The following is a 12,766-nucleotide window of genomic DNA, read 5'->3' on the forward strand; positions in this document are numbered from 1 at the left end:
ATATCACCTCCCTGTTCCTGCTGAGGCAGCAGATTACTTATTAATCTGCTCAAGATTAGAATGAGCAAACTAGGGATGAACTCATTGTTAACTCTGACTTTTTTTTACAAATACAGCTTGTGTTCCTTTTGTTAATCATCCATGTGGTACCGATAATAATCTAATGTTGCCAAATGATCTCAAAATGCAGAAATAGTAGAGGCCATCTACCGACTGCGTGCTTGCTCTTGTCCTTATGCCTAGGGTGATTTCTGGATGCTTCTCCAACATGTGTGCAGAGTGGAGGGAGCTGTGGATGAAATAGGGGCATCTTCACAAGTGTTTTATAGGTATTTCACCTTCACTTCTCGAACGGAGTGAGAACATTGGTCTGAGGTCACGCATGCAGATTTCCAGGGAAAAAACTGCATTTTCCCCGATCTCTTTTATGCAGTGCACAGTACCCATAGCATTTGATGGAAGATTTGAAAGGTTATCCACAAAGCACAGAGCCCTGTGGCAGCCTGTGCTCTCCTTCAGTGTGTGATGGTTCAAGAAACTTTCCGAATATCCAGAGAAAATGTGAAGATCCATGAAAGTTAATGGCATTCTTATCAGGGAGTAACAGAATGAGTGGTTTTATTAGTAGTAGTTATTTAATAGAACAGAAAAGCATAGGTGATGTATTACACTTCTGACTACTCTTCCTCACACGTAACATAGTATCCAGATCTAGTTTCTGGCATACAAATTCTGAGACAAGACTGTGTGTTTGATATGCTTTAGTGAGGAAAGAGACGTGCGTCAGGAGTGTGCTGCAGCAGCAGCCCCTGCTCCGACTACTTTTGGGGCAGCCTCTATGCAAGGACACAGACAAGCAAGAGACTGTACCGGAGGCAAACCTGCAAGTGCGCCAGCACCTCTGGAGGGCATTCTTCTGCCTTCTGGCAGATCAAGCACATAGAAGAGGAAACTGGATGTTAAGTGGGCCTCTACACCACCTAAGAGGTCCAAGAGTACCAAAAAACGAAAATAACCTGTTGTGGTTTAACCCATCAGGCAGCTGAACACCACACAAACGTTTGCTTCTTCCCCCTAGGTGGGATGAGGGAGGGAACTGGAAAGAATAGGAGTTGTGGGTTGAGATCAAAACTATTCCTTGAGACAGAAGAGGAAAATGGAAACAAAAGTGCAGAGATAACTGTATGTACAGGCGCAGTGTAATTACTCTCCTCTTGCTGACCAATGTACAGCAAGAATACAACTTGCTGCCGGCTGACAGCCAGGAGCAACACAAGGTCTCACTCCAAAATGCACAGTGTCAGTGTCTGCCTTACAAGACAAAGACTTTGCCATGACCAGGTGTATTAAGATCCATGAAAAATTCAGCATTCCATAATTTACAAAACATGCATACTTGTAACATGCTATGCTGGTAGGGCTCAAGATAAGATAAAGATCTTGTTGTGATTCAGGTGATTGCAGAAATGCCATTTGACCAGTCAGCACAAAAGATTTGGTTAAATATTTGTGTTTGAACTCACAGGACCCAAAACACAACTCAGTTGATGCAGGACCAAGCCAGTGACGTGACTTCTGCTCTTCAGTCAATTGGAATGTGCAGCACACTGTTACACCCTGGCTCGATCTTGGAAAGTGCAAGGAAGTTAATGTAGTATCAGCCTTGGTGTGGCTTGTGCAGTGACTCTAGCCATAAACCACTGTGTTGTTGTTCCTGTTGGTGATCGTCTTTGAATAGAGCTTAGCTTTAAAGTGTAGTCAACATGAAATGAGAAGAGGCCCTTCCCCAAGCCAGGCAGCAAGTCAGGAGCTGGGACAGTAAGGTGACAAGTGTGCGTGCTTTGCCAACAGTGCATACGTTCAAGAGAAATGATGATGTGCAACTGACAATATAAAACCTCAGAAAGGCCCTGTGCAGCTGATTGGAACCAGGTGCACGACACAAATTCTGTCATACAGGAGCTTCGTCACTTCTACTCATTTGTGCCACTGAATGTCTCCCGTGCTACAACCACAGACGTCCCGCTCAGACTGTACCTCCTCCATTAAATCTGCTCCAAATTTTCTGTAAGTGATTGTGTTCAGGCCTTGAAGTTCAGGCCTGCTGGAAGAGGCTCAGAAGCAACTCTCTCTTTTTGTCTTTCAGAATTTGCAGGAAATCAGTGAGTTTAAATTACAGTCCCAAAAGATTAGAGCTTGAGAAGCCTTCTGATGGAAACTACTTCGGCTTGGCTCAAAGCTGTGCATGCAGCCATTATTTTTTAATAGTTAATACAAGATGAATGTATGTGCTTAACTAACATGGGAGGTGGAGATATTGGTATCACGTCCAGGAAACAAAGCAACGGATACCAAATCTGGTGATAAGCATTTGCTGATAGTCAGTGATTTCTGTCTTAATACGCAGAGCCTTGATTAAGGCTGAAATAACCTGAGCTTTGAGATGACATCAGTAGGGAATTTAGGAAAGCTGTCTCATGCAAAGTTATTGGATAGGCCCAACACTGAAAAAGGTGGAAGCCTCCACCCTCTAATGCAGGGTCTTTGTGTTTGTTAATCTCAGGTATCTGAGTATGCACTGTCATGGAGAAGTGAAGGCCAAACGGCAGTAGGGAACAGAGGTTCCTGCAGTGAACAAGTTACATTTGAAGAAATCAGGTAAGTCCAATGCAGACTTCATGCCTAGGTTTTGACAACTTAATTTCAGCTACTTGGATACCCATTCTGTATGTTTACTACGTAGGATGCTGCTGTCTGTATTCCCTGCACTGAGACAAATCCAGCTCCAGCTCCAGCTCCAGCTCCAGCTCCAGCTCCAGCTCCAGCTCAGTCCATTTCTTGGTGTATGGGACCTGCTGAATCACAGCCTGAACCTCTGATTGACCACCTGAGGCGAGCACTGAGTCAGCCCTGGGAGCACAGGTGAAGGCAGTTCAGCTGTGTGACTGGAAGGGTTGGAGCCTGGCTGCACCTCACCTAGACCCCATTTAAGGCCGACTGCCCCTGGGGAGGGATCTCTTTCTGCAGATTGCTCCCTTTGGTGTTTCTTTTTCCTGCTAGCCAAGGACATGGCTGAGCTTTTCATTTATTTTTTATTATCTGTTTCCTCCATGGTAATCCTACTAGTTATACAACCTGTGAAGTACTGGCCTCTCCATGCTGCTCTGCTATTTGTGTGTTTGTTGATTGCATGCTTTACACTTGGATGGGAATGGTGGCTTTAAGGCAAGGGTGTTGTTCCTCTCTTTTTCTGGGAGGAGTTAAACTGTGTTTCTTCCAGATCTCTGACTCTCCTCTTCCGCGCCTTAGAAGGAAGTGTCTACAGCAGTGACTGTTAGTGCCTTTGCTTTCCTGAAGGCCTCTTTTGTTGTAGCAGAGCCTACGGTTTTGTTTTTTGCTTCTGCCTCTGCATTCATTATGCTCAAGTGCCCAACTTGGGAGTGTCTCAGTCATGCTGGAACACATCTGCCGTTTACTGATTAATGTCATATTAACTTAGAATGGTGGCTCAGGCAAGTGCTGCTGCCCTGCTAGGGGAAAGAGCTCAAGTGGCTTTTTTGTTTGTTTCTTGGGGTGTTTCATGGACAAGAAACTCAGGGACCTCTTTAGTGGGCCTGAACCCTGCTGGTTCTGACCTCTGTTACCACTTGGCCAACTGGCTGACGCTTCCAAAGGTGCTTTCCAGCTCCTTAGCAACTCTTTATACTTCCAGATGTTCTTAAGTCCTTGGAATTAATTGCAACAGGGCAAAGAAGGAATTAATCAAGGTTAAAGCCACTCTTTGTGTTGCTGTGTGACAAGACTTTGTGTCAAATCTGCCATGGGAAGTCAAGTAGCCCGGCCTCAGTTCTGCAAATAAGTTACAATTTTCTGTGTACTGTCCCACCAGAAGTAAGAGCCTTGACAGCACTGAGCGTGAGCAGGCACAGAGAAAGAGCATTATGGCTGCATGGAGAGATAGACTATTATTGCCTGTTACTTCTTAAGGAATGTTTTCCAGTTTAGCAGGTGACAAAACATCTGACCCTTAATCTCTCAGGAAGTGCTAATTCCGCTTTGTGTTCCATCAGGTGAATTCAGTGGAAATGCAAGCAGCCATTGGTTGCACTTGCACTGCTGCTTGTACCACGGCACAGTGAGACGCCAGGTGAGACTGGTAGGGCACGGCTTTGGTGCTTCTCTGTATGATGGTGGAGTCTTTGGGAGCTACAGCTTCTTTTTTTTTTTTTTTCTTTTTTTTTTTTTCTTCTCCCTTTTGCTGCTTGGCACAGGCTGCCTTCTTGTCTGTTCAGCATGGAGGAAAATGTCTGGAACAGGCAGGTTGCCTCCCAAGCCACTTAGCCATGGCAAAGTTGAAGGAAGCACATTGAGCTTTCCTTTTTTTAAATTTATTTCTTTTTTTTTGTTCTGACGAGTCGACATCTAACAGTTGGTCCAGGTTAGAAATATTAATAAGATAGATGATATTTTTCATGTGTTTTCTTTATTTGTTTGTCTGTCATTCTGTGATATTTTTTTGCTCCAAATTTTTTAGCACCACACAAATAACTCATGGTGTTTCAAGGCTATTAACACAGTGAAAGAAATGAACATTTGGCTGCTTACCTACACATTCATTAATGCCCCTGTGGTGACATTTCAAGTGCTGTATTATTCCACATAGCTCAGACTCAGCTCTGTCACTGCAATTACAGTAAGCTATACACTGCAGAGAACGTGATCAATCTGGGAACTGCCAGTCCTACATTTCTTTGTTAGCTCATAGAAACCCTTTACCTGAAGCTCGTCAAGTTTCCTCAGTGATTCTTACATACTTCAAAAAAGTAATGGGGAGATTCAAGCTGCATTCATGGAGATCCCAGCATTATTTCATGCTCTTTTCTCTCAATCAGCAGTGCTTAATTGCACTTTTAATTCTGACAGGCCCAGTAAGTGTAGTCCAGCCAGTTCCCACATGCTTAGTGAGAGCGGAGGTTTTCTAGATGGTGTCTTAAAGCCAGAATGCATTTCTTCTAAATGAGTGAAAAGAAATAGTCAAGGCGTGTACCTATTTTGGACGGTGTGTGGGAGTCTAAGCTTTGTGGAGGATTGTTTTCTGCTGGAGCATGTCCTTCCAGGATCACATAGGAAAGCATAAATCATCTGTCTGTAAAGAATTTAGGAAGTTATCTGAGTGTCTCTGTCACATCAGGGTGGGCAATGACTGTTGTTCAAGAAGAGTTCTGATGTTGGAGGTGGCAACTGTCTTAACTTGTCTAACGTGGAATAAATGAGATCTCATAAGGTCGGGGTATGTTTGTCAATGTGGTGATTATGGGAGAAATGTCAACATCCTTGCGATCTGCAACGGGCTTCAGAGTAAAGTTCTGCAGGATGGATGTTAAAAATAAGAATATCTCCATCCGGGCCAGACCTTCTCCTGCACAGATGCGTTTTCCTGCAAGGAAAGAATGAGGAGAACAGGAGATGATGGTAGAGTTCTTTTGCTGGTAACTTATTTTAACCCCTCTGCCGTGAGAGTTCCGACGTCTCAGAGTGGGCATGCAGCACTGCATCCTTCTGGTGGAGGGAATTGATTTAAACTGAGGTCTCAGTGTTCAGAACAGTGTGAGAGTACTGGGTGGGCCAATGCAATTTGAAGGTTTCAGTTTCTTGTGTTGTGTTGCTGCTTTATGGCTAGCTAGGAGAGAGAAGTGGCATGGCTACAAGTCCCACTTCATGCATCTTTTCTTGGAGGATGCATGAGAGGAGCTCTGGTACTTGTTAAGAAAAGGAGGTAAACTGAAACTGTAGTATATGGGGTAGAGCTTAGCTGCCCAGAAGTGACCAGCAGATCTGCAGACATCACTGTTCAGACAGGGATGACAGAGCCACTGAAATGTCTGAAGAGGTTCTGGGAGAGGATAGTCTAGGTCCTGACATAGAAAGAGCTCTTTACCTGTGGAAAATGGCAAGAAGTAGTCACTCTTTCTGAAGGTGCCATTTGCATTCAGGAAATGTTCCGGGTCAAATTTTTCTGGATTAGGAAATTCCTTGGAGTCGTGCAGGATGGGAGACAGCAAAGGGAATATCATGGTGTCCTGAATAAGCATAGAGAGGAGAAAGTTAAGTGGAGACCTGCCAAAGTGAAGCCCCATGGATCAGTCCCCAGGGCTGAATACATGAAAAGCCCTGCTTTGGTGACTGCTGTGTGATCCCAGTAAGCTTCACTGTCTGCCGGAATTAAGTGTTGAAATGCCATGTGAAAAGCTGGTGTAAATGCCAAAATTGCCAGTGGTGGAGTGCTGGGGACATCTAGAAAGCTTTTTTTCACAGCAGCCATTCATTTCTAGGAGGCAGCTAGCTACCTTTCCTCATAGTTGCAGTTCATAGAGTAATAACAGTATAACTGTGTTGAAAACAAATAGCAGGAAAAGACTGGATCATGAAAGGAAGGCTTCAGCATTGTACAACTCAGTGCATAGCATCACCAGAGAAGGACAACTCCCTCTCAGAAATCAGATAATGCTGATTCCGTATTGCTCTCCAGTGTGTATGTAATTTAAGTAAAGCATAATACATATAGCACAGCAGGGGATTATGGATGTTCCCAGCAACAGACCTTGGGTATGAAATAGTCTCTGAGCTTGGTGTCCTTGGTCACAGCATGTGGTAGGTTAACTGGAAGGAAATCAATGAATCTCTGGATTTCATGGATCACAGCATCTGTGTATGGCATCTGGCTCCTGTCTGCCATGCAGGGGCTTCGGTCTCGGCCCACCACACGGTCAATCTCCTTGTGAATTTTCTCTGTTGGGGAAAAAGTAAATTGAATGGATGTTTCCCAAAGCCTTTCCTCACAGTTGCAGCAAGGCTTTCTTATCACCCTCCCAAGAACACAGGAACATACTCGGTAGTGATGGCTCTCTGCTGGAAGTAAAGCTAAGACTGATGGACATCTCTGCTATTAGGGACTGTTGCCACCAGTGGTAGTGACACAAACTGTCCGCTTTGAACCCATGGCCTATGATATATCTTCAAGTAAATATTCCCTTTCCTCTTACCTTCAATCTCTGGGTATTTCTGGAGAATCAGGAGTCCATATCTCAGTGTGGTGCTGGTTGTCCCAGTTCCCGCAATGAACAAGTCAAGTGTGGTTCTGGTCAAGGACTCAACAGTGAAAATAGAGTTGCCTTTCTCCTGGAGGGAAATTTGGCAGGATTCTTTGAGTGAATACACTAAGAAGCTTTTCTACAAAGGATGCCTTGTGGCTATGCCGTATGTTTTTAGAGTCACCTGATGTCTTTTCAAAAATACAACCCTCCCCAGGACATCAGGATAACAGTTCTTGTATGACACTTGAGATAACATTGGAAGAGTATGGAATTTCCTCGGTGAGGTTGGTCAACAGCTTTCCCAGCTTTGGCTAGTGCTGTATGCCACTGTTAGCACTGTGCTTACAAGTCTTTCAAAGGGAAATGGAGGGGGGGAGAATGAAGGTGCCAAGAAAAGCAAAATTCCCTCTGTGTTTGCCAAAGCCCAGTGTGCTGCTACAGCTGGGAAGCAAAGCAAGGATTCAAATGCTGATATTCCCATCATCCAAAGAGCTCTCACTCGCTCACTCGTACATTACCTGTTGCATTTTGTTGATAAAAGCATCAATAAAATCTCGAGGGCAGCTGGGATCAAAAGATTCCTGGTGTGCTCTTACAATTTCAGTAATGAAGTCATCAATGTTATCAAAGTTTTTTATTAGTTTTTGGTGAGGCCCAGGTAAAGAATCTAAGATGGTTGGGAAGAAGTTGTAGAGCTGCAATGATAAAAGGAGGAAATGCGTATTTTGGTTGAAGTGCTTGCAGTCATTTTTTCCCCTGAATGTTACTATGAGAAGCAGTAGACTATTCTGCATCATGGTTTCACCATACTCAAGGAGCGAATTCACTTGAACTGCTTTAGCAGTTCTGTTCTGCTCTGGAAGTACAGTGAGATTTCCATAAAATGAAGTAGCATACCAATGTTAAATGAGTAACACAAATGAATATAACAATAATAACCTAGACCATTAATTCATTTATTAATTAAATGAAATTGCACAAACCCGTGTTTGTATTTTGTTCTGGTACTTGTTGTTTTCGTCCAGCATCTCAATTAAATTGAGAAACTTCTTGTCCTCATAGTCAAACCGATCCCCAAATACAATGGAGCAGATGATGTTGGAAACAGCATGGATTAAGAATTTACCAGGGTTGAAAGGTTTCTCTGCAACAGCAACAACAGAAAGGTAACTTGCTTTCAGTACTTTAGTCATCATCTCCCACCCTTATAACTCCAAGGAAGTTTTGCATTCACTTGAGACCCAGATTTGTGCAGTCTTTAAAGAAGATAGTGAGAGGTTTATCCAATTGGATATTCTCTACTTGTACATAACTGATTTTCCTGTCTGAATTCTTTAAGTCCCTGATTTGCCCTGTTCTTTCTACAGCAAGTCTGAGTGACTTGTTTCCCCTTCATCTGACACAGGTCTTGCAGCAGGACAGACTGTTTATTAGAGACTGCCTGAAGAATGCTACGAAAACCCAAAGAATCTTCAGATACCTGTGATCAAAAGTAGAGTTTTGACAGCATGGCTACAGAATATTCTAAGGAAATAACTATGATGGAAGCGTGAGGAAAAGTGAGATTAGATCCATGACAGGCAGGAAAGTTGAGCCCAGAGACCGCAGTAAGGTATATCTCAAGTATGGAAGATAAGAATCATCAAGATGGGAAGGTATGAAATCCTGAAGGGAAAAAAAGAGAGAACAGTTAATGGTAATGTTATGGATCAGCCTCTTCCACGCAGCTCTGGAGCCAGCCCTTCTGTGCCTTGCCCATGACTCCTTGTTGGCTGTACGGTGAGGCACATACAGTGCAGAATCAGTGCAGAAATGAAAAGAGCATGTTTTCTCAGATTCACAGCAGGGATTTTTATCTGTGAATCCAGACTGAATTTTGTTACAGTCTCATTGCAGGTCTGCAAGGTTTCCCAGCAGATGCACGTCAGTGTCCTACCATGTGTGTTCCTGATCCTCTCCACCAGAAAACGAGCTTCCTCCTGGATTCGCTCCTCAATGCCCTTCTTGCCCATTCCAAAATCACGCAGGGTGGTGAGGGCGAATCTTCGCAGTTGTCTCCAGGTCTCCCCATTGCTGGTCACAATGCCTGTTACAAGAAAAAACAACAAACCTCCATGAGGAAGTAAGTTTTCTGCCCACCACATCCCTTTCTGGAATAAATACCTACCACAATTGCTATGTGCCTCACACCCTAACATTCCTGCAGTTCTGGAGGTGACAAATTGACCAATCTGACCAAGGCACCATTGTTTATTTCCAGAATAAGAGAAATGACACTGGCATGTCAATAAAAAGGCACCACTGGTACTAAAGTCAACTTGGCCACAAGCAGATGGCTAACATAAATTCCAAAATTCCCTAATGCTTTATGCATTGTATCATCACCAAATACATTGAGGAAATAAAAAATAATACCATGGAATAACCATTTGCCTGGAGAAACAGTCTAGTGGGAACTGTTGGGGTCAATGAGCCCAGGGCCTCATATTGAGTATGACCCTTAACTAGGACAGCCTTTGTTTGCTTGTCAGTGTTGTATTCTGGAATTTCCACTTGATGGCACCTGTGCTGTAGGGCCTTGGGCAGTATTTTCAGAAATGGAAGAATAACAGCAATATCTTGGCGGCACCTTTTGTCAACCAAATTTTAGCCAGAATTTGAAGGTGCTGAAAATTGAAAGGAACTCACTGGAGCCCGGCTAGGGCCTTAAACAGTTCTCCACCTACTGCTAGGTCCAAGGACTGAGTTGGGCTTTTAATACTTTATTCCTCATTTATATGTGTAAATGTAGTACTTGAAGTCCACCAGTCGCTCCTCCAGTGCCCTTACAGGTGCATTCCTGTACCAAGGACATGATCAGTTCTGTATGGCAATAGTACCCGGGAAGTACCTAGGCCTTTGAATTGTTTTTCAAGGATAGGCAGTATTCCTCTCCCACTGAAGGCGTCTCCATTATCAATTAGGGCTTCTTTCACGACATCGTAGCCATAGAGCACCACAACCTTTTTGGGGCCTAGATGTATTGTGAAGATGGGGCCGTACTTTTTGCTGAGCTGTAGGAAGGAAGAACACAAGGAACACAGTCTACTTGTGGATGTTAATCATGGGAAAATTAAGTTTGCAGGTCTTCACCTGGAGAGTAAGATCTCTGGAAAGCAATTCATTCCTCAGCCCTTTCCTATCCATCTACCACCATCCCATCACAGTACCCTCAGGATCAAGCTCCACAGCCAAACTCACTCCACCTATTCTCTTACAGGCACTGTAGCACAGGCTTTTTTTTTTTTGACAGATGCATGACAGTATCCATGGGAGGGAACAGACGGCGCCGTTCGCCTTCAAACTCCTTTGTTTGGCCCGTGCACTCACAAATTCCCCTCCCAAGAGATTATACCTAATTGCTGGGGGGCTGAGGCAAGAAAATAGATCAATGGTCCTCCATAAATCAGGGCTGTGCTCTTTTGCCAGGGCAGTGAAGAGATTTGCACAAAGGGGTTGTGGTGGATATGGTGAATGCATCAGGACCTTGTCTAGAAATCTACGGTATACTGCAGTACTGGTGTGAGGCCAATGCAGTGTCAACACCAGTATGGTTATTGCAATTGGCAGCGTAACACATCAAAAGCAAACATGCAGAAACTGTGAATTAAGCTGAGACTGTCTGGACTGGGCTTTGTCCTAGAGGCAATGCAGGAAAGAAAGAGACATTCTTACCTCCTTGAAGCTTTCCATCAAGTTCCATGGGTTCAGCTGAAAAACATTTCCAATTATGGGGATTGGTGTGGGACCAGGAGGCTCCTTCCCTCTTTGTGATGTTCTTCTCCATGCAGCAATGAGAAGGCATGAGATGCAGGCCAGCAAGAGGATTGTTGGCCATCCGAAGAACTCCATGGCAGGCTGAGGAAGAGATGCAAATTGTCAGATGAGTTTGAACTGGGACCTGCAAACCGGAGGTTATTTATAAGCTGTAGAAGAAAAGCACGTGGATTAAATCAGCCAATATCACCTCCCTGTTCCTGCTGAGGCAGCAGATTACTTATTAATCTGCTCAAGATTAGAATGAGAAAACTAGGGATGAACTCATTGTTAACTCTGACTTTTTTTTACAAATACAGCTTGTGTTCCTTTTGTTAATCATCCATGTGGTACCGATAATAATCTAATGTTGCCAAAAGATCTCAAAATGCAGAAATACTAGAGCCCATCTGCCGACTGCGTGCTTTCTCTTGTCCTTATGCCTAGGGTGATTTCTGGCTGCTTCTCCAACATGTGTGCGGAGTGGAGGGAGCTGTGGATGAAATAGGGGCATCTTCACAAGTGTTTTATAGGTATTTCACCTTCACTTCTTGAACGGAGTGAGAACATTGGTCTGAGGTCACGCATGCAGATTTCCAGGGAAAAAAACTGCATTTTCCCTGATCTCTTTTACGCAGTGCACAGTAACCATAGCAATTGCTGGAAGATTTGAAAGGTTATCCACAAAGCACAGAGCCCTGTGGCAGCCTGTGCTCTCCTTCAACGTGTGATGGTTCAAGAAACTTTCCGAATATCCAGAGAAGATGTGAAGATCCATGAAAGTTAATGGCATTCTGATCAGGGAGTAACAGAATGAGAGGTTTTATTAGTAGTAGTTATTTAATAGAACAGAAAAGCATAGGTGATGTATTACACTTCTGACTACTCTTCCTCACACGTAACATAGTATCCAGATCTAGTTTCTGGCATACAAATTCTGAGACAAGACTGTGTGTTTGATATGCTTTAGTGAGGAAAGAGACGTGCGTCAGGAGTGTGCTGCAGCAGCAGCCCCTGCTCCGACTACTTTTGGGGCAGCCTCTATGCAAGGACACAGACAAGCAAGAGACTGTACCGGAGGCAAACCTGCAAGTGCGCCAGCACCTCTGGAGGGCATTCTTCTGCCTTCTGGCAGATCAAGCACATAGAAGAGGAAACTGGATGTTAAGTGGGCCTCTACACCACCTAAGAGGCCCAAGAGTACCAAAAAATGAAAATAACCTGTTGTGGTTTGACCCATCAGGCAGCTGAACACCACACAAACATTTGCTTCTTCCCCCTGCGTGAGATGTGGGAGGGAACTGGAAAGAATAGGAGTTGTGGGTTGAGATCAAAACTATTCCCTGAGACAGAAGAGGAAAATGGAAACAAAAGTGCAGTGATAACTGTATGTACAGGCGCAGTGTAATTACTCTCCTCTTGCTGACCAATGTACAGCAAGAATACAACTTGCTGCTGACTGATAGCCAGGAGCAACACAAGGTCTCACTCCAAAATGCACAGTGTCAGTGTCTGCCTTACAAGACAAAGACTTTGCTATGACCAGGTGTATTAAGATCCATGAAAAATTCAGCATTCCATAATTTACAAAACATGCATACTTGTAACATGCTATGCTGGTAGGGCTCAAGATAAGATAAAGATCTTGTTGTGATTCAGGTGATTGCAGAAATGCCATTTGACCAGTCAGCACAAAAGATTTGGTTAAATATTTGTGTTTGAACTCACAGGACCCAAAACACAACTCAGTTGATGCAGGATCAAGCCAGTGACGTGACTTCTGCTCTTCAGTCAATTGGAATGTGCAGCACACTGTTACACCTGGCTTGAAAGTGCAAGGAAGTTAATGTAGTATCAGCCTTGGTGTGGCTTGTGCA

General features: G+C 43.9%; 1 protein-coding gene across 3 annotated transcripts in view; it reads right to left on the minus strand.

The window, feature by feature from the left end:
- Positions 1–5,240: 5,240 nt before the first annotated feature.
- LOC125693414 (cytochrome P450 2H1-like) overlaps positions 5,241–12,766 on the minus strand; it is an 85,325-nt gene continuing 77,799 nt past the window's right edge. Inside the window, exons 1-9 of one of the 3 annotated variants that reach the window (XM_048945358.1) lie at positions 10,809–11,036; positions 9,985–10,147; positions 9,031–9,180; positions 8,078–8,238; positions 7,613–7,789; positions 7,044–7,179; positions 6,602–6,789; positions 5,939–6,080; positions 5,241–5,437 (exon numbers count right to left, since the gene is read on the minus strand). In XM_048945358.1, coding sequence (XP_048801315.1) covers positions 5,256–5,437; positions 5,939–6,080; positions 6,602–6,789; positions 7,044–7,179; positions 7,613–7,789; positions 8,078–8,238; positions 9,031–9,180; positions 9,985–10,147; positions 10,809–10,985 — 1,476 coding nt within the window. In that variant the 5' untranslated portion in view covers positions 10,986–11,036 and the 3' untranslated portion in view covers positions 5,241–5,255. Of the gene's footprint in view, positions 5,438–5,938; positions 6,081–6,601; positions 6,790–7,043; positions 7,180–7,612; positions 7,790–8,077; positions 8,239–9,030; positions 9,181–9,984; positions 10,148–10,808; positions 11,037–12,766 lie in introns of those variants that run through there. The other 2 variants (XM_048945364.1, XM_048945370.1) reach the window with 2 other exon arrangements.

This window comes from Lagopus muta, chromosome 5 (assembly GCF_023343835.1).
Source record: "Lagopus muta isolate bLagMut1 chromosome 5, bLagMut1 primary, whole genome shotgun sequence".
In the NCBI taxonomy this organism is placed as follows: domain Eukaryota; kingdom Metazoa; phylum Chordata; class Aves; order Galliformes; family Phasianidae; genus Lagopus; species Lagopus muta.